Source organism: Panicum hallii, chromosome 3 (genome assembly GCF_002211085.1).
Source record: "Panicum hallii strain FIL2 chromosome 3, PHallii_v3.1, whole genome shotgun sequence".
In the NCBI taxonomy this organism is placed as follows: Eukaryota; Viridiplantae; Streptophyta; class Magnoliopsida; order Poales; family Poaceae; genus Panicum; species Panicum hallii.
The window spans coordinates 5742547-5762102 of record NC_038044.1 but is presented as its reverse complement, the minus strand read 5'-3'; the positions used below and the strand labels follow the sequence as shown (position 1 = coordinate 5762102).

The following is a 19556-nucleotide window of genomic DNA, read 5'->3' as shown; positions in this document are numbered from 1 at the left end:
TAGAGACAAGTGTGCTTCTGAAGGCAAACGAGCCAGAGCTACTAAACATAAACTCCAGAATGAAAAACTTCAGAAGCGCCCAGCTGCTGCTTTCCATCCAACCATCCCGGATCTGCTTGCACAACATCCCTCCCGCTCTAGATCTAAAACTGAAGTTGCAATAGCCCCATTGATCTGCCAATATAATGGCTTATTGTTTGATGTTTTTGTAATACCTGACTAGCGCCTAGCTTCCTATAATTCATGGACCCATTGGTTTCCTCAAACAAAATATTAAAAGTCCTGGACTCTTTTGTGTGTATGTCATGTTCCTTGTTTTAATGCAGAGCGCAATCCAGGTCAGGCTGACGTGCAGTGTGCATGCTGCAGGTTCATGTGTCTTTCATTTGCAATTTGTTTGATCTATACGATATGCATCGAGGGTGTGTTTGGTTCAGCTGTGAGCTGTGAAAAAGCTGCTGTCAGATGTCTGCTGTGAAAAAGCTGCTGTGAGATGCCTGCTGTGATAAAGCTGAAAGTCGTTTGGTTCAAACTGCTGTGAGTTGTCGACTGTGAAAAAGTTATATATTATCTTTATGCAAATTGACAGTATACAATATTTCTTTGTGATGACCAAATTCTTTTTCCTTTAAATCTTTATTTATATATATATATGAAAATATTTGGAGTTAACTTTTTTTATTCTTTTTTATTTTTATTTTCCTATATATGAAAAATTTTATTTTCTTATATATAAAAAAGAATTGAAAGGGTATATATTTGCCTAATAGTAGGTGTGTAGTTTTCACAAATTCGGAAAAGCTGCAAAAGCAGGGTACAATCTGCTTTCAAATTTGTACTACAGAAAAGCAGCTTTTTCAAAACAGCTGTATAAAAGCTCAACCTATTTGGTTCACCTTCTGCTTTCTGAAAGTAGAAACAAGTTCAGAAAGCTGAACCAAACACAGCCTGAATTTGACGATGATTGATGAAGGCTATGCGCAGTGAGCATTTTGGACCAATCTATTACAACAACATGGCATGCACATGCATCATCTGTTAGAGATAATAAGTAGCATGTGGTTTTTGTGTGTTGAGAGTTTGTTGGCTACTTCTACTTGGTAGCCTGGGGTACGGTGGAAAGGGACTGGTCGAACACACAGTGGTACGGTGCTGCTTCTGTGCGTCACTCCTTTCGTAGGCGCCGGTGTCTATATTCAAGCATGCACTTGTTGGGTCAAGCAGGGCTATGTGCATGGCTGTAGTACCTCGCACTAAGCTAAAATTTTGAAGTTGAGCCAGGTCATAGAAAAGTCGTCGATCCCTCCCAAACAACACTGTTGCCTGATCTTTTTTGAGTGCTAGGAGTCTATATAAACTGTTGCAGTGCGGAAAAAATCCGAAAGAAGCAGGCACAAGCGAGATCTTATTGCATTGCCCAGACTAGGCGTGTCTAATTAGGTGCAAAGAAGTGCGAGTCACTTTGGAGATGCACAGCGCGCGCGGCAGCACCGTCATGACCACCTTCTCCTGCAAACCACCTCAGTGCAGCAGCAGGAGGAGCTGCCATGATGCTGTCGCTGCTGCATCGCCGCCGCCTCTCATCAGGCGATGCCCAAGCGCTTCATGGAGGTGGCGGCGGCGGCAGCGCACCTGCAGGTTGCAGTGCGGACAATCGCAGCAGGCCTTCGCCGCACGAACACGGCATCACCTTGATGACGATGATAGCCGGCTGAGCGAGAACGCCGGCATTTTCCACCCGTCTATCTGGGGAGATTTCTTTCTTGGCTACTCCAACCCATATGCTTCGTCGCAACAACGGGTTTGTTTATTATAAAAGTTCGATTTTTAACCTTCAACTATGAAATCAGAAAATGTAGACCATTCGAATGCTAAAACCAGACAGATTAGGCTTTCTGGGTGGTTTCAAAGGTGGTTTTTCAGTTTATGAAAATTAAAAATTTCAAATTTAAACAAAAAAATTTATAAGTAATTTATTTTAAATAAAAAATACAAAATAGGTGATAATATTTTTCTAAAAATATAATCTATCTATCGGCGCTCTACTTGTCAGTTATCCGGATCTATTTTATTTTTTTGTGTTCATAATATTTGTTTGCTTGTAGTTATATCTATTATTTTTAAACAAATAAGATTTACATAGAGCAACAGCAGATAGATTATATTTTTAGAAAAAATAGGTACTAGTGTATATTTTTTATTTAAAATAAATTAGTTTTTTTAGATCTAACTAAAATTTTTATTTTTTAGAAAAATACAAAACCATCTTTGAAACCACCCAAAGGACTAAAGTTATCCAGTTTCGACAGTTGGATGACCCTCGTTATCCGATTTTATAGTTGAAGATTGAAAATCGAACTTTTGTGATAGTTTGAGTGTGTAAATTAGACTTTTCCCTTGTTCATTTACAAGATCTTCCCTTCTCTTGTAAACCTGCACATCAGTTAACAATGATTAGTATTTAGTACTACTTCTACTTCAACTTGTGTCATTATGCTAAGTTTAAGTCCTTTCATCTGTAGACTCAGATGGCAGAGCGAGCAGACAAACTCAAGGAAGAAGTGGCCGAAATGATAGCAAGTTCAACCTTTAGTGGCCAGCATGAGAGGCTATATCTCATCGATACTTTGGAGCGTCTGTGCTTGGATCACCTGTTTGAGGAAGAGATTAGTGCTGCATTACCACAGATTGAGGCTGCTGGTGTCAGTGACTGTGATCTTGGGACGGTGGCTCTCTGGTTTTGTCTACTTCGGAAACATCGGTACAGGGTTTCGCCGGGTAACAAATTAAACAAACGACGGAATTCCAAATAATTATGCACGGTTGTGTATTATATATTTATATATGTCTTCATGGTCTAATTCAATAGCACAGTTGAAGGTTGCCTTGGGCACGTGTGGACTGTGGCCATGTTTTTTTTTTCTTTTTGGCTCTTAGAATAAATATGAGAAACGTCTTTGAAAGTGTATGAAACTTTCTTCTAATTCTAAACAGCTGATATTTTGTTATATCCAACACCCTATTCCAGATGTGTTTGCGAGATTCAAAAATGAAGAGGGAGGTTTTTTAGCAGACAACCCTGAAGACCTGCTGAGCCTTTACAATGCTGCGCATATGAGGACGCATGGAGAGACAATACTCGATGAAGCCATACGATTCACCCGAAGGCGTTTAGAGACAACGTTACGCGACATGGAAGAATCATCATTAGCACGTGAAATAAAATCTGCACTTGAGATCCCTCTCCCAAGAAGGGTTAGAATATACGAGTCAAAGTATTACATATCCGCATATGAGAAGGACTCTACAGTGCATGAGACGGTATTGCAACTTGCAAAATTGAACTCAAATATCATGCAGCTTCATCATCAGCGTGATCTGGAAATTATTACAAGGTCAAGTGATTGCCAGCGTCTGTGATTCTATTGCTTTCTCATATTTCAAGTTACTAATAACAAGTGCAATCACTGATACACCTCTAATAACTGTATATGTAGGTGGTGGGAGGGTTTACAAGTTGAATCGAGGCTTCCATTTGCTCGGGATAGACTTGTCGAATGCTACTTATGGATCGTAGGAGTATACTATGAACCATGTTATTCACGAAGCCGAATAATATTGACAATGATTATTGCCATAGCGACCCTATTGGATGATATTTATGATTCTTATGCAACTCCAGAAGAATGTGAAATACTTACCCAATGCATTGAAAGGTTTGTATTGCTAATTACAAATACCTTTATCATCCTAGGTTCACAGAAGCTCATGTCTATCTTTAATGTGAATTCGCAAAGAACAATAAAGAAAAATAATAATATATGCCACTTTATCCAGGTAATCAGTGATCTACCTTTTCAGTTAATCCAACAATGTGATAGCTGGATATATATAATTACACATATATTATATTATAATTCACACACTGAAATTCGTATGTTTGTTTGAACTATCTGCTCCAGCTGGGATGCTAAGGCGGCTCATGACCTCCCAGAGTGCATGAAATTTGCTTTGGGGAAGATATTGGACAGCTTTCACACCATCGCGAATATGCTCCACCAGGAGGAAAAATACCGCATATCATATCTAAAGTACTTTGTAAGTTGCCATTCTCATTTAGATTTTATTTATTTGAGATATGATATTAAGTACCAAATATTTTTGTTACAAACCTTTGACAAAGGCTCTGGATGAAACTAATGTGATCAATATCGTTATTGCTCAGTAGACAATCATTAGTTCAGACCCTCTTTACACGTTTGCATGGATTTGCTGGTAAACGCCCTAAAAAAATTTTTAGTATGCAATGCAATATCAATTATCTATTTCAGTTTCTCATTCTTACTTTGAATGTGTTTATCCAGGAAACCGAAGATGTATGTAATTATCTAGTAGGTTTGCATGCATGTTAAGTTGATGCTATCAGAACAAATATGTCTATAAACACATACCCTTGTCTTTAACATGTCAACAATTTCCATGTACTTACTATCTTCGATTTGCAGACTGAAGATCTGGTTAGGAGCTACAACACGGAGGTAAAAATGCTTCAAGATGGCTACATTCCAAAGTCTGTTGAAGAGCACCTGCAAGTTTCAATAAGAACTGGAGGATGTCCTATGCTGTCGTGTGCTTCCTTCGTTGGGATGAATGATATAGCAACAAAGGATTGTTTTGATTGGGTTTCTCGTGTACCTAGCATGGTCCAGGCACTTTCTAGAATTCTCAGACTATTAGACGATCTCCAAACATATGAGGTAACATCTCTCATTCCTTAGCTTAAAAAATGTGATATTATTTGAAGCCTGATGTCAAACTCGTAATTCCGTTTCCAATTTGGATGTGCTGATGGGACTTTGGTATTGATAACCTAACATGGTTTTGTTACCAAGAAATACCAATGCCAGTTCCCAACAAGCTAAGATGCTGCTTGGCATGCATGCTACCTACATTTCTCTTACCAATATTTTGAATTTTTCACTTGGTACAGCGGGAACAATTGATCCCTCATGTCGCGTCAACAATCGATAGCTACATGAAGGAGCACAATGTCTCGATTGAAGTGGCATGTGAGAAGATACACACTCTAAAAGAGGAGTCGTGGAAAGACTTTAACGACGAGTGGTTGAATCCGGACAACACCTACCCAAAGCAGGTACTGGAGAGGATATTCAACTTGACAAGGACAATGGAGTTCATGTACAACCAGGAGGACAATTTCACAAACTGCCCCAACCTAAAGGACACCATCTATTTGTTATTTGCGGAGCCATTTGCAGAGCTTATTTAGGATTTGGCCATTGGCAAACAACAAAAAATTGTTGGTCCAAATAGCATAATGTTGTCCATTCGCTAGGCGATTTTAAAGACACCCGGTATTGTAATTTTGTTTAAAATCCATGACTAGTTTTACAAAATTGGAAATGAAAATATATTATGGAAATAAAAATGCTCACACATGTATAAAGAGAAGGTTGGGTCTGGCCTTAATAGTTGGGCTTTTGGAGATGGATACATTATTGGGCCGAGCCAATCTCTTTCTCGCTCCTCCCTCCGCCGCGCCGCCAGAAAAAAAAGATCTTTATTTCTGCATGTGTTCATGGGTATGGCGGATGGTAGCGTATCCACGCCTTGCGCGCGCCGCAACTTCTGCCGGAGCTCCGGCCTGCGCACCTCCTCGGTATCGGATTCTGAAGCAGCTGGCTTCATGCGCGGGCGCGGCTGCTTCCTCCGGGGCGCCGGCGAGCTCGATCTTCCTCACCGGTGAAGGAGAAGGGCATTCGGTTTGGAGGTCCTAGGCCTGGAACCTTTCGTCGACGAGGCTGAGCGATTGGCCAGGGAGGCGGAGCGGACGAGGTTTCTGCGGGAGCAGGCACGGCACAGGGAACACAGCCACCGGCGGCGGGCGGCGGAAGATCGCATCCGCGACTTCGATCCCAAAGCAAGGCGGCGAGTACTACAACAGATTGCGCTCCATCGACCTCACAAGATTCGATCTTGACGAGGAGTGTGAGTCCATCCCTGTGTCGTAGGTTCAATTCTGATCATCAGATCGATCGCGTCAGATCCTTGGCCATGCGCATTCGTCATATCTACCGCATGCATCTTTCTTGTTCGCCATCATCATGAATCTAATTTGCATGGAACTTAGTGTGATTTTTTTTCTCGCACCACAGCGCCCCTTGGTCCCATGAGACTTACTGATGCTGTCTATAAAAGTAAGGACGACTACGAGCTGTGCGATCGAGGGGATAAACTTCTTCCATGTGAGAATTGTCATCTGCGATTGCTGCCCAAACAAGTGATGGCAAGTCCAAAAGCACCGTTGAATTTGCTCCCAGGATCAACGGCGCGAAAGCAGAAGAGATTACTGTCGGCGTCACAAAGATGCGCGTGAAGGTTACTTGGTCGATAATGGCCACTTTTGAGTGAGGTCTTGGATAAGGTTACTGTTGAGTTTTTATTGGCAGGATCGACCTGTACTGTATGTATTTAGATCATTATATTGTTGACTCTAATGTCTAACGTGTTGGACCAGCGCTTGCAATACGTTGCCTCTGATTACTTCCGTGGAAGGTATAATAGGGCTGGAGGTGATCAACGCCTGGAGAAGCTTTAGGATAAAGCGAGCACAAGTCTTTCACGCCAATCTCTACAGAACAGATGCACAGAATTAATCTATACTGCCGCGCAACGAAGTTTTCAAGTCGAACTCAGTCTTCTTCGCACAGAACCAATGATAAAATCTGGAGAAAATAATCCCCAAGCCCTTCTTACTTCCATGTAGTGTCTGTAGTAGAAGATCCGAAGAAATTAGCCTGGGATGGCTTTGCAATCTGGATCGGAGTCGGACATGTGTGTGGACTCTTGTACAAACAGGCCTAGCCTAGCCTAGCCTGGCCTGGTCCTTTTAATTTCGTGACATGATGATAGCCAGGGAGAAAAGGACTTCGGACTTTTGTTTCTCGGGTGCGGTGCATGGCGAGCGGCGGTGACGGCGGCGAGTTGGGCTCCTCCGCGAGCACGGCGGAGAACCATGACGGCGAGGAGGAGACCACAGACCTGGAGCCTTTCTTCTTCGACGAGGCGGAGGCGCGGTCGCGGATCATGAGAGGCGGTTGCTGAGGGAGCAGGAGGCGGCGCGCAAGGAGGAGCGCCGCGTCTGGGCGGTGAACGCTGACAGGGCCGCCAGGGATAGGATCCTCGACTACGATCCCAAGCAGGAGGGCAAGTACTATACAACCCTTTCCACTACGCCGACTTCAGTACATTCGCCATCGACGAGGAGTGTAAGTCGATCAAAAGTTCCTTCAATTTAGCCTGCATTAATTGGTAAGCATCAATAATCCAATTTTTCTGTTTTTGTTTCTCCACACCTCAGCGCCACTTGGTCCGATGAGATACAATGACAGAGTTCGCAATAAGGGCGACCAGCACTTCCACCGTCCTGCAGTACGCATCCTCTCGGTGAAGATAGTATCCTTGGATGCTTGCTTTCCAATCCAAGTCTATGGCACTGTCATTGCCCGAGACAGCGTTGACCTCAAGTGCCTTCGTCTCTTCCGTTGCGAAAAGGATCATTGTCAACTCATCAGCTCTAAGGTAACTAGGATTAAGCACTCCCTTCTTGCATGTACAGAAAAGTCCAATATCTATAAAACTGGTCTGCAGCAAGTTTCTAGTTTTCAACCGTGTACTGTTATCTCTAGTGGTTGTCAATGGATATCTGGTTCTAACATATCATAACAGAGAAATATACTTCACTAACCTATCATGTAAATTTTTCCATATACAGGATGAATCATTGATCTTGACTGGCCCAAAAAGAGGACTTCTTTTATTAGATGATGCATATGTTGAGATTGATCTGAAGATAAGGGACCCTCAAGGACAGGAGGACAAGGGACTTAGTAAAGGATTCTTGACTATCAGGGGCATAGCGCCTCGACGTTTGGACAAATGCGTGGTTGAAAGCAAAGATCTTGCTACCAGGCTCAGCACCATGGAGGTGATGTATGCAGTAGTCAACAATGCAGTGGAGGCTACAATGGCAATTCTGCTAATATCAAAACTCTTACTCTCATCGAGAGGATGATACTAGGAGTTGAGGCAATTTTCTAATTTATTTCTCACATAATGCTATGCCAACCTGAGGGATTGGGGATACTGGCCAAGACAGCTAAGCATATGCCAATATGCTAGTCTAAGATGCTAGTTTAAAAGCTAGTGATGCTTAGTCTAAGATGTTGTCCTAAAAGCTAGTCTAAGATGCTAAATGCTATCCTGATAGATTCTGTCCTGGTTGGGGCAGCAAGACCACCGTGCCGAGGACCACAAAGACCAAACGGTACAAAGACTTATCCCATCATTCTCCTCCTAAGTCTTGTGCGTCGTCTTGTGGGAAAGTTGGACCATCCCGGTCCGGGAACAAAGCTCAAGGAACTTGATCCTCCCAAGAGACTTGGTGAGCGGGTCCGCAAGCTAGCCCTTGGTGTTAATGTAGCTTGCCTTGATTGCTCCCTTCCTCCAAGCAGTCTCGGATGTAGTGGTACCTCACCCGATGCGCTTGCTTCGTTCATGGAAAACGGGGTTCTTTGCCATGGCTAGAGCGGACTTGCTGTCCACCCCGAGCTCCACCGCTCCAGTGTCTCTGCCGAGGAGATCACCAAGCAGTCGAGCGAGCCAGAGCGCCTAAGTTGAAGCGGTGGAGGCCGCTATATACTCGGCCTCGCAGCTGGATAGGGCCACCACCTGTTGCTTGACAGACTGCCAGCTAACGAGGCACTTGCCGAGGAAGAAGAGGGTCCCGCTCGTGCTCTTGCTGGTGTCGATGTCGCCGGCGTGGTCGCTGTAGCTATAACCGATGAAGTGTGCCTCCCTAGGACACCTCGGGTAGTAGAGACCATGGTCGAGAGTCCCCGCAACATAGCGGATGATCCTCTTCACAGCCTGCTGGTGCTCCGTCGTCGGTCGCTGCATGAACCGACTAACGTAGCCAATGGAGAATGCTAAGTCCGACCGTGTGTGGGCGAGGTAGCGAAGGCTCCCCACAAGACGCCGGTACTGCGTAGCGTCCACCTCCTCCGTCGTGCTGTCGCGGCTCAGCCTCGGCCTCTGCTCCATCGGAGTGAGGGTTGGGTTGCAGTCGGTGAGCCCAGCCAACTCAATGACGCGCTTGGCGTAGGCGGTCTGTCGAAGTGTGATCTCAAAGTCGTCCTGGTGCACCTCAATCTCCAGGTAGAAGGAGAGAGGTCCCAGGTCACTCATCTGGAAGGTGGCCTTCATCTCTTCCTTGAACACCGCCACCTCCGCATCCTTGGTGCCGGTTATCACCAAGTCGTCGATGTAGACACCCACTAGCAGGGCGTTTCTTCCATTGCCCCGCCGGTAGATGGCCGCCTCGTGCGGGCTTTGCTCGAAGCCCATCACTTTGAGCGTGGAATCCAACTTGGCATTCCACACCCTCGGTGCCTGTCGCAAGCCATAGAGGGCCTTGCGCAGGCGTAGCACCTTACCCTCCTTGCCGGGGATCGCAAATCCCGGTGGCTGGTGCACGTAGACCTCCTCCTTCAAGTCGTCGTTAAGAAACGCCGACTTGACGTCCATGTGATAAACTTGCTAGCCTTCCTGGGCAGCCAGCGCAAGGAGGAGTCGCACGGACTCCATCCGTGCCAAGGGGCGAAGGCATCGTCAAAGTCGATCCCCTCCCACTGCATGAAACCACGTGCCACCAAGCGAGCCTTGTGCTTGACGATGGCGCCAGCTTCATCCCTCTTCAGCTTGAACACCCACTTTAAGGGTTATCGTGCGGTGACCTCGAGGGAGGTCAGCAAGCTCCCAGGTGCGGTTCTTTTCAACCGTGTCCATCTCCGACTGCATTGCGGCACGCCATGCCGCGTGTCTCTCGGCTTCTGCAAAAGATCGAGGCTCGCCGTCGTCGCATGCAAGGTGCCACTGCGCCTCCAGATCGTGAGATACCAGTTCCAGCACCAACTGGTCACCGATAAGTTCCTCCATCGTATGATACCGCAACCGCTCGCCGTCATGGTTCGCGTCGATGCACTCCTCGTCATGAGAGAGCGGAGTAGCGAACTCCACCAGGCTATGCTCGACATGAGCTGGTGTTGGAGTAGCCGTGCCCGGAGGGGTGGCTGGTGGTGCTGGAGTGCGTAGGGTCGCCGGCGGTAGTGGTGTCGGTGAAGAGTTAGTCACAGTCGGAGTCATGGCTGGAGAGCGTGGCGCTGCCGGAGTAGCGGGCGCCAGGGTCGGTGGAGGCTTAGGGACTGGGGTAGTTACGCTCGGTGAAGAGAAGCTGCCTACTCCCCCAGCTCCCTCGAAGTGGACATACTCGATAGTGAAGTCGTCGTACGTCGGAGTCGAGCCGTCTTCCGCCGTCTTGTCCCATGCCCATCCTCGCCCTTCGTTGAACACTATGTCGCGCGTCGTGCGCACACGTTGAGTCTCTGGATCGAGAATGCGGTAGGCCTTTGAGCCCTCCGCGTAGCCGATGAACACCCCAGAGTGCTCCTGTCATCAAGCTTGCCGACGTAGCCAAGCTCCTTGGCGAACGCGAGGCAGCCGAAGACCCGCAGGTGGGAGACCGCCGGCTTGCGCCCATGCCAAGCCTCATACGGCGTCCTGCCGTTGAGAGCCTTCGTAGGCGAGCGGTTGAGGATATAGACAGCCGTCACACCCGTCACCACCGTCTCTCCCCAGAAGACAGCCGGCATCCCCCTCTGCTTGAGGAGGGCCCGAGCCATCCCCACAACCATCTGGTTGCGCCGCTCGACGATGCCGTTCTGCTGCGAGCTGTACGCCGCGGAGTAGTGGCGCTGAATGTCCTCATCAACGCAGTACGACGCGAATTCAGCCGTCGTGAATTCACCGCCGTTGTCGGTGTGCAGCACGCATAGCTTGCGGCTGCACTCCGCCTCCGCATCAGCCTCCGCGCGCCTGATGGCGTCCGAAGCCTCTTCCTTGGTGCCGAGGACCATCACCCACATGTAGACGAGCAGCAGGAAGTAGCGTCGTCCTCTCGGTGTGGCCGATGTCACGGGCCACACAAGTCCCCGTGCACGAGCTCAAGCCGCTCCTTGGCTCGGAAGCTTGTCTGTTGGGGAAAAGGGAGCCGCCTCTGCTTGGTCAACACCCACTGTGTAACTAATCATAACAGAAGAGTAGCTTGCTAACTTAATATAACCGGCGGCCTGCTGGTCATGGCAATGTCACCCGCTTTGTACAAACATTATTTTGGTTAGTTCATGACACTAACTCATCGATGGCAGCAGCGGCAGATCAACTCAGATAATCAGAAGAGTAGAATATCTCGCTTGTAACTGACACCAGCCAACAGAACACCACCAAAAAAGAACAGCTGATAGCGCTGCTTTGAAACAATCAGTGACTAGCAATATGCAGAATCACCAACAACTGAGATGCCAGATAATGTAGTACGACGCATTCCAATCCTACTTTAAGCACAAAATGGACATCCAAGGACCACAGAACCCACAATAGCTCAGATCATTTGCCGCAAATTCATGACATGTTACACATGTAAAACCTCACAGGACTCTTGCTAACTTATTCAACAAGTTTGACTCTTATAATCCCCAAGGGGGCAAGGGCAACAAAGCTAAGCAGACTCCGACTTGGTGTAGATCCTAACGGCAACAGCCAAGCCCAGGATTGCCAGGGGAACCAAGAACTGGAGGATCTTGATAATGAACTCTGGGGTCTTGTCCTGGTTGTAGTGCGGTTGCTTGGGGGGAACATACTTTGTCCTAGCAGGGATAGTTGATGAGTCGATTTCACCCAACAAGTACTCATCCATCATCGCACGGGCAGTGGTGCTGTGGCCGACATCTTCAAAATCATCAGTCGCGTCCTTGGCTGTAGAAGGTACAGACGTATTGTAGGTTACAGTGTATGTTTGCCAACTTTGTCAGTCCCTATTTAGTGGTACGCAAAGACAAGAAGGCTTACCAGTTGAGGACAGCAGAACATCATCACCTCCTGGGTGGTCTTCCAAAAACTTTGTCACATCGTACACCTATTCCACAGCAAAACACAGAACTGATGAGGTTATTAAGGAGAAAGGATAAAATTTCTGATTATTAGTCAAAGTAGCAACATTAATGAAAGAGATGGTGGCATGAATAGCAACATTAATGAAAGAGCTGGTGCCATGCCACCAGCAAAAGAGATCGGCCAATAACAGAAGTGTGATAAAAGATAATCAACATGTCATTATCAATTAATTTCATGCGAATAAAACCTTCAGGTTTTGAAGTAAAGACAAAAAAACTTTGAAGGTTAAGCAGCAATTACAAGTTTCATCAAGGTTCAGCTGTGTGCACTTTGCAGAGGCTGGAGATGCCTCCATTTTTAAGCATCTGAGGTACTAAACTTCCACCTCAATTTACAAGCTTACTAATGTGAAGATTAAGAAAAATAGTAACTTGTTAGTTCAAGATGATGTGTAACTTTCCCTAGCAGAGCAAAGATATGGTACCCTGATGAACAGAACTTACAATTTACAATGAGCTCGTGTAAGGTGCCAAATATGGAGGCTACAAAAGTAATGTACTACAAGTCTGTGAACCCACTCAGCAGAATTATGGACAGTTTGATGCTGATAGCATTATAAGCTGTTTAATTGAAGGAGACAAAACAGCTGGAAAAGGTTTAACATGCATTCGTTTCAAGTAAATTTTTTATAATTATTTTTTTCTGGTAGTTGTTACTGATGTTTCAATGGCCTCGAGCAGGATATCTGTTACGGTCCAGCAAGCTTTAACTGCTTCGCGAAAAAAAAAATAGTTGTAGAATCCTGTCTGCACTATGGCACTTTGCACAAAAGAACTACCACACCACGTCATGAAAGACATGAGGAAATTGAGGATGAAACATGCCATCATATAAGAAAAAGGCGCACGAGCCAAGTAACGAAATATGGGATCTGCTTGCAGTTAGGAACCAAACACGCAGATTCGATTTAATCTGTCAGCACACAAAGCCTAAATTCTAAATATCCACTAAAGCAACATAATTCACAGTCAAAACAACTAGTGACTGATTCGGGGCCGATCCGAAAGCAGAGACTTTTGCAAGAGCCTACACTAAAAGCAAATACTGGACCAACCAATCAGCAGAGAAACAGTAAGAGATAATGGACTATGCCGGATCTGCTAGCTCGTCGCACTGGCTGACCAAAGCATATACAGAATCAAGAATCCATCTTGGAGAAAACAAGAGCGCCGCCGCTGGGAGCACCTCCGCATGAAGTTAAAATTCAACCAAGGACATCGCCAGTGAGCCAACGAGTCGTGTTGCCTCGTTGCCAGTTGACCGGGGCCCGGCCGCCAGTTACCGTGACTACGCTATGACCCACAGAACCTAACCTTGGATCAGAATTGGGGGGAGCAGGACTGGAAGAGAGACTCGGGATCAACCAAAAAGTCATGGCCGACGCACGCACGAGTGGAGATGAGATGTCGGTATACCTTGCCGCCGATGATGAGCCAGCAATCGTCCTTGGAGTTGTGCTTCGCGACCTCCTCGAGGGTGTAAACCTTCGACATCTCCAGCGCCGCGGCTCTCTTGCGCTACGCGGGATGGATGGATGGATGGATGGGGTCGAAATCGACGGGCGTAGGTCGCAGCTGCCGCGGCAGATCCCGAACTCCCGAGCGAGATCGATGCGCGCGGGCGCGACCTTGGATTGGGCAAATCGAGGTGGGCAGGGGGAGAGGGGGGATTGTTCTGCTTTTAAAACCGCCGCGGCAGCAACGCAACCGAGTCCACCTCCGCCACAAATTCTGCCCTACTGCTATGGCCTCCGTCTCTCGGCCGCGCGCCACCTACCCCCAGCCCACCCGTCCCCTGGCCAGTGGCCACACCAAACTCACCTGTCAGCGGCAGGGGGCGGCAGGCCCGTGGATTTTATTTTACTGCCTTGCCGCGTGTCATGTTGGTCTTTCAATTTTCCTTCTTTTTCATGTTCTTTCTGTAAAATGCACTTGAACTTGGCTCGAGATATTATCACGGTTCTTAAATTTTTAAACTTGCTAATTGTATCAAGTAAAATTTAAATCATCATTTTTAAGTTAGGAAGTGTTCAACTTATATGGAGCTTACATGTAGATCTAAATTTTATTTTTAAAATTTTCTGCTCAACTCTTATATTTTTCTATTTTTTTCCAAAATTTTATGCTGAATATTTTCTTTTTACAATATTCTCTCCAAAATTTATCCTTTTCATTTTTTTTACAAATTTGATCATATGAGTTTCTTGGTTTACAATTTTTTTATAACGGATCTTTTGTATTTGAATATATTTATACAATTGGCATGAATTCTTTTGGTGCATATATAATTTTCTATTTAAATAAATTATATAACTTTCGATTTAGCTTAAACAACTGTAATTTGGACCTCACATAGTATAATTCGAGGATTGGCGGTGCAGTTTACTCTTTCATTTTTTACGAAAGCTACTTTAGTCTTACGATTTGACACAATGCTAAAGCGTTGTTCTGTTAGGTTGAACTGAAGATCACGTTGAGATTCAACCATATCTGTTCTGTTTTCCTCTTCAAAGATGCAATTAGCTATCAAACGTACTACCACAAATCAAGATACTCATTCTTTTAGATAAAGTAAAAAACCGGCCTTTTATATTTACATGGTGGATATATATAGCCAAATCTTAAGATACTCCTAACAGATATAACTCATCATGTTAGTTGTGGGCATACGGGAACGTTGGCGTTTGACTAGTATCATTAGGACGATGCTTTCATAGGATCGATATATTATATAAGTTAAACATGCGAGATGGAGATGTGAAATAGGCCTAACTTAGCCTAGTAGTTTTGTTACAAGTATTATATGCTTGGTACTTGGTAAGAGTATGGAAGAGACTTGATTCCAGGTCGAGTGTATGTAGCAATTTGCTTTTGTCATTTAATTACTTAATTTATACAGCAGCGAATATATTTTTCTATATTCATTTGTTCTCAGATCCAGATCTTCAATCGGACAGCAGCGAGCCAGAACGAATCAGTAATAAAGAAATTTGGCCTGCGGTAGAGAAAAGTAGGATCTTCCATTTTATACTTATAAAGTAGATTTGCCACTATATATGTATATATATATATATATATATATATATATGTATATGTATACACACACACACTACCTACCACCAAAGAAAAGAGATGTTCAATCCATCTCTAGCTAGCTGCTAGTAGTCTGCAACTGCAATGCCGTCTTTGTTGTGCAGCTGCTGCTGAATGGAGAAGGGAGATGGATGGAGTAAAAAACATGACCATCTACATTAGTCAGTTCGGGCTGGTGGTTGAATATAGAAGAGAAGTTTCTAGAGCAAGGACTAGTGGTAGATGCATGGTAGTTGGGCTACACTGCATTTTCTTTTTATAATTCTGCACTGCATTTTGTGATCAGTGGGCTGGTGGCTGCGCCCCCTGATTTGTGCGCTTCTTTCACTCGTCATGGTCAGACGTTTCGCACTGCACGGCTGCCAGAATTGACCTCCTTTTGTATTCAGTAGTTAGAGTTGACAACTTCAGCTACCTTTTGTAGTTTCTGTGTTAGTTCTCATATGAGCTTTGTTTCTCCCTCCTTTTTGTAAGGGTAGCGTAGCGTAAACAAAGCCGTAGTAGTTTCTAATAATGGCAAGGGACTGCTCCAAAAACCATCTCGTAAAAATTCTTTCTTTCTGCTCTTATCTGCCATGAGGGGTATGCTAGCTGGTCTCTTCTGTCCAGCTAATTTCTGTCACGTGATCAGAGTGCACAAAGCCTGAGGAAACCTCTGGCTTGGCAGATGCAGATGCAGATGCAGATGCAGATGCGAATGCGAGCCCAATATATGCTGGCACTCTCCATCCCCGGCCCATCACGCGCGCACAGTACGATAAAGTATCTTTAATTTGTTCCGCACAAGCACACACACGCTTTCCTTCTTGTTACTTTCTCCTTAAGCGCATGTTTATTTTCCTATACCTCTCCTGAAAGAGAAATGGTAGTTGTAGGCCTGCTTAATGATCGCCTAAACTAGAATCCCATGGTTTGGAGGGAATTTTTTTTCTTTTTTATAAAACTTATTAACTGTGTGCCTGCAGTTGAGAATATAGGCAATGCAATATTAAATTCCGTATAAAATAAATCATAATGAATACAGGAACTAACATGCATAAGTCTAACATACTAGATAGCATAAACAGCATAGCCAGCAAATAAGAATACATGCTTAAGGAACAGATCAGATAACAGAACACGTACTGAGCCTTGACTGAAGAGTTGACGACGACAACCGCCGCCGCTGGAGACAACAAAAGCGGTTGGCCCGTGAGGCGACGGAGTTGGGTGGAAGACGCGTCGTGGTGAAGATCTTGAGCAGTCGCGCAAAAGCGAGTCCTAAAAATCTTATTCGCCCTCTCCCGGTGTAAGATCCCAAAGGCGAAGAGTTCCGGAGACCTGCTCTCCTGTTTATCGGTGCACGCTGGCGCTCGGGATGGAGAAGACTATGGTGGCGGCGCAGCAACGAGAAGAAGCAAAAATCCTAGATTTTGGTGTGTCTTTGGTGGAGGCCGATAGGTCATATATATATATATATATATATATATATATATATATATATATATATATATATATATATATATATAGGAAAGTTAAACCGACCTCGCGTCGTGATCCGGATCTAAACCGATTAGGTTTAGGGTTCAGACTTTTATATCTTGCAAACTTAGGGACCAAGTCACCAAAATTAAAATTGCAAAAGGAAGCCACACCCATGCATAGAACCAAATTTCGGCGGACCATTCACACCTAGCTCAACATGCGCGTGCATGTGGTGTTTATCTTCCCTCCCAAATCACGTAGCTTAGAGGAATGGAGACAACCTTCATATTTATGTTGGTCATCCCACTCCTCCACTAGTAAGGTAGGACTAAATTTAAACCACTTTCTCTTTCGTACATGAACCTTTAAAATTTATTAGAATTTTTGAATTTGTTAATAGATCAAGCCCACGAAAATTCCAGCACCTGCTTCCAGCTTTTATTAGTACACAGGTGCATGTCAGGAGTAAAACTGATTGCATAAGTGTACAACTGGGTCCGAAAGAAAATGTTGTGCATCACACGGATAGAAAAAATAGGGTGAAATTCATAGCCACCGCTGTAGGTAATTACAGTTTTCTTTTCGCTCTTCCATCGATAAAAATAGTAAATCGGAAAAGGATGAGAGAAAAAAGGGCACTGGTACAACCAAAAAATAAAACAATTAAGTTACTCTCATGGCGCAAACAACAATCCCTGAACTTAGATGCATGGGTCAGAGTCATGCGGTACAATGCTCACAAGTTATCTGTTTCACACGCACGACTTCGCTGCCCTTCGACGACCACTGTTCATAGTTATGGTAATTGGCTTTGTTTAATCTCATTTGGTAGAAATTTGCGGTAAGAAAAAAAAGTTATTTTCTTGTTCTCGCTTGCATTATATTGTGCCTGCTTGTAGCGCCCTGTTTTTACCAGACGGCGCATAAGGCTGATCGTATTACTGAACGGCGAAAAGAAATTAAAGAACGATCAAATTCATATAGCCAGTAAAATAAAAGTAAAAATTTATTCAATTTCATCCATCATTTCATCAAGCAGCTCGTGCATGAGTGTCCTTAATTTTGCTCCTCGAGAAATTAAACACGCTCAACAAGAAAGGGAAAAGTAAATAAAAGATGAGAAGTAAAAAAGAAGAAGAGAGAGGCTATGATCGATTGGACTTGATCGAAATCGAAGAGAGAAGCCCGGTTTTCAGGGATCATCATCATGCATCTTGATGTTCATGGACACAGTAGTGATGTCACAGTGTCACTACTGGTCCTTGGTGGGGTAGGACGCCATCTTGTTGATGCCGCAGAGGCCCTCGGGCTTGCCGGTGCCCCTCTTCATGCGGATGTACCCCTTCTCGCCCCAGTGCGGGCCCCACGAGTTCTTCACGATGATGTAGTCCTGCCCCTTGCTCGTGCCGTAGCCCACCGCCGCCACGCCGTGATCCAGCTCCGCGCCGCACGGGCCATCGAACACGCCCTGCAGCAGGATCGGAGGTCATCATTCACATTGCATGATGAGATCAACGACGACTCATCACTCATCCAAGTAAAGGAGCGAGATAGCGTCAATGGAGGAAGGATCGTAATAGACGACCTACCCCTTTGTAGAACTGGAAGTGCCTGCCGGACGCCTCGATGGCGACGCTGACGGGCTGGTGCGCGAGGGCCTTGACCAGGGCCTGCTCGTCGTTGGCTGGCACGTCCTCGAACCCGGAGATGGTGACCACCTGCTCGTCGCCGGCCTTCTGGTCGCAGTCGCCCTCCTCCATCAGGTACGGGTACGCCTCCTCCGTGTGCAACCCGCCGCTGCCGGCGATGTAGGAGAAGGCGTAGTCCATGATGCCGCCGTTGCAGCCGTTGTTCCCGTCCGTGCTGCAGTCGATCAGCTCCTGCTCCGACAGCGACGTCAGGTTGCCCGTCACGATCTGGTTGATGCCCTCCACCGCCGCCACCGTCGAGAAGGCCCAGCAGCTGCCGCACTGCCCCTGGTTCTTCACCTCCGTCACCGCGCCCTTCTTGCGCCAGTCCACCTCCTTGGGCACGTCGCGGGCGCCCACGCCCTCGTACCTGAAGGAGCCGCCGCCGGCGGAGTTCCTCGGCTGCCGGTTGAGCCCGAGGTAGGTGGCCTTGAACTCGTCGTGCGTCAGGTCGGCGAACTCGTTCAGCCCCAGCCAGTAGCTGCTCACCTTCTTGTTGATCTCGTCGATGTGCTTCAGGTTGTCCTTGAACACCTCGAACCGTCGCAGCTTCTCCTCGAAGCTCGCGTACGCCTTGCGGTACTTGGCCACCCACTCCTCGAACAGCTTGATCAGCCGGTCATGGCTGCCAATGTCCTCCGGTGCGTACCCCACGATGGAGTAGAAGTCGCTGTCGATGTCGCCGCCGTGGGGGCGAGCCTCCGCCAGCAGCCACGCGCCGCCGCACAGCAGGAGGACGGCGGCGAGGGAGAGCTTGCTCATCAGACGAGCAGAGGACGAAGCCATCTTGATCACAAGTGACCAGTGCTTGCTCAGTAGGAAGGGGAAGAGGTTTCTGTTTGATTGTGAGATCGCATGAGAGGATTGCATGTGTATATATACTCGTCATCGTGGTGATCGCTTGGAAGCAAAGCCAAGGAAGGGAAGGGAAAATGCGGCCGGCGCCAATGAGTGTTCCCTGAATCATGCCAAGGCTTGAAGCTTTGGTCTCTGATCAGTCTGATAGACTTTGCTTCCAAGCATGCCGGGTGCAGAAACAGCATGCGACGCGCGATGCTTGTTTGGCTGCAAAGTTCAGATCGAGAGACAGATCTGAATGATGCTGAAGTCTGAACCTATTCCTTCAGGGGAAGGAATTAATCTGGCATGCATCTGAAGTCTGAACCTAAGGGAACTTGTACATGCAACCAACAATTGCAACCTGATGGATTGGCTCTCTGTC

General features: G+C 46.1%; 4 protein-coding genes across 4 annotated transcripts; 2 read left to right on the top strand and 2 right to left on the bottom strand.

Moving 5' to 3' along the window:
• The first annotated feature begins 1376 nt into the window (after window positions 1-1376).
• On the top strand, window positions 1377-5472 carry LOC112887218 (beta-sesquiphellandrene synthase-like). The gene is made up of 7 exons (XM_025953343.1): window positions 1377-1801; window positions 2523-2778; window positions 3029-3395; window positions 3498-3716; window positions 3963-4098; window positions 4506-4757; window positions 4991-5472. Exons 1-7 carry the CDS (start codon window positions 1469-1471, stop codon window positions 5288-5290), a joined length of 1863 nt encoding a protein of 620 aa, XP_025809128.1. The 5' UTR covers window positions 1377-1468; the 3' UTR covers window positions 5291-5472.
• Window positions 5473-6978: 1506 nt separating this feature from the next.
• Window positions 6979-8095, top strand: LOC112885069. The gene is made up of 3 exons (XM_025950750.1): window positions 6979-7117; window positions 7382-7602; window positions 7796-8095. Exons 1-3 carry the CDS (start codon window positions 6979-6981, stop codon window positions 8093-8095), a joined length of 660 nt encoding a protein of 219 aa, XP_025806535.1.
• A 3318-nt stretch (window positions 8096-11413) lies between these two features.
• Window positions 11414-13834, bottom strand: LOC112887094 (cytochrome b5). The gene is made up of 3 exons (XM_025953185.1): window positions 13506-13834; window positions 11986-12052; window positions 11414-11892 (listed from the first exon to the last, which is right to left on the bottom strand). The coding sequence occupies exons 1-3, from the start codon at window positions 13581-13583 to the stop codon at window positions 11636-11638; spliced, it is 402 nt and encodes a 133-aa protein (XP_025808970.1). The 5' UTR covers window positions 13584-13834; the 3' UTR covers window positions 11414-11635.
• Window positions 13835-17627: 3793 nt separating this feature from the next.
• Window positions 17628-19171, bottom strand: LOC112888080 (cysteine protease XCP2-like). Its single transcript, XM_025954432.1, has 2 exons — window positions 18236-19171; window positions 17628-18114 (listed from the first exon to the last, which is right to left on the bottom strand). The coding sequence occupies exons 1-2, from the start codon at window positions 19118-19120 to the stop codon at window positions 17899-17901; spliced, it is 1101 nt and encodes a 366-aa protein (XP_025810217.1). The 5' UTR covers window positions 19121-19171; the 3' UTR covers window positions 17628-17898.
• Between the last annotated feature and the right edge of the window lie 385 nt (window positions 19172-19556).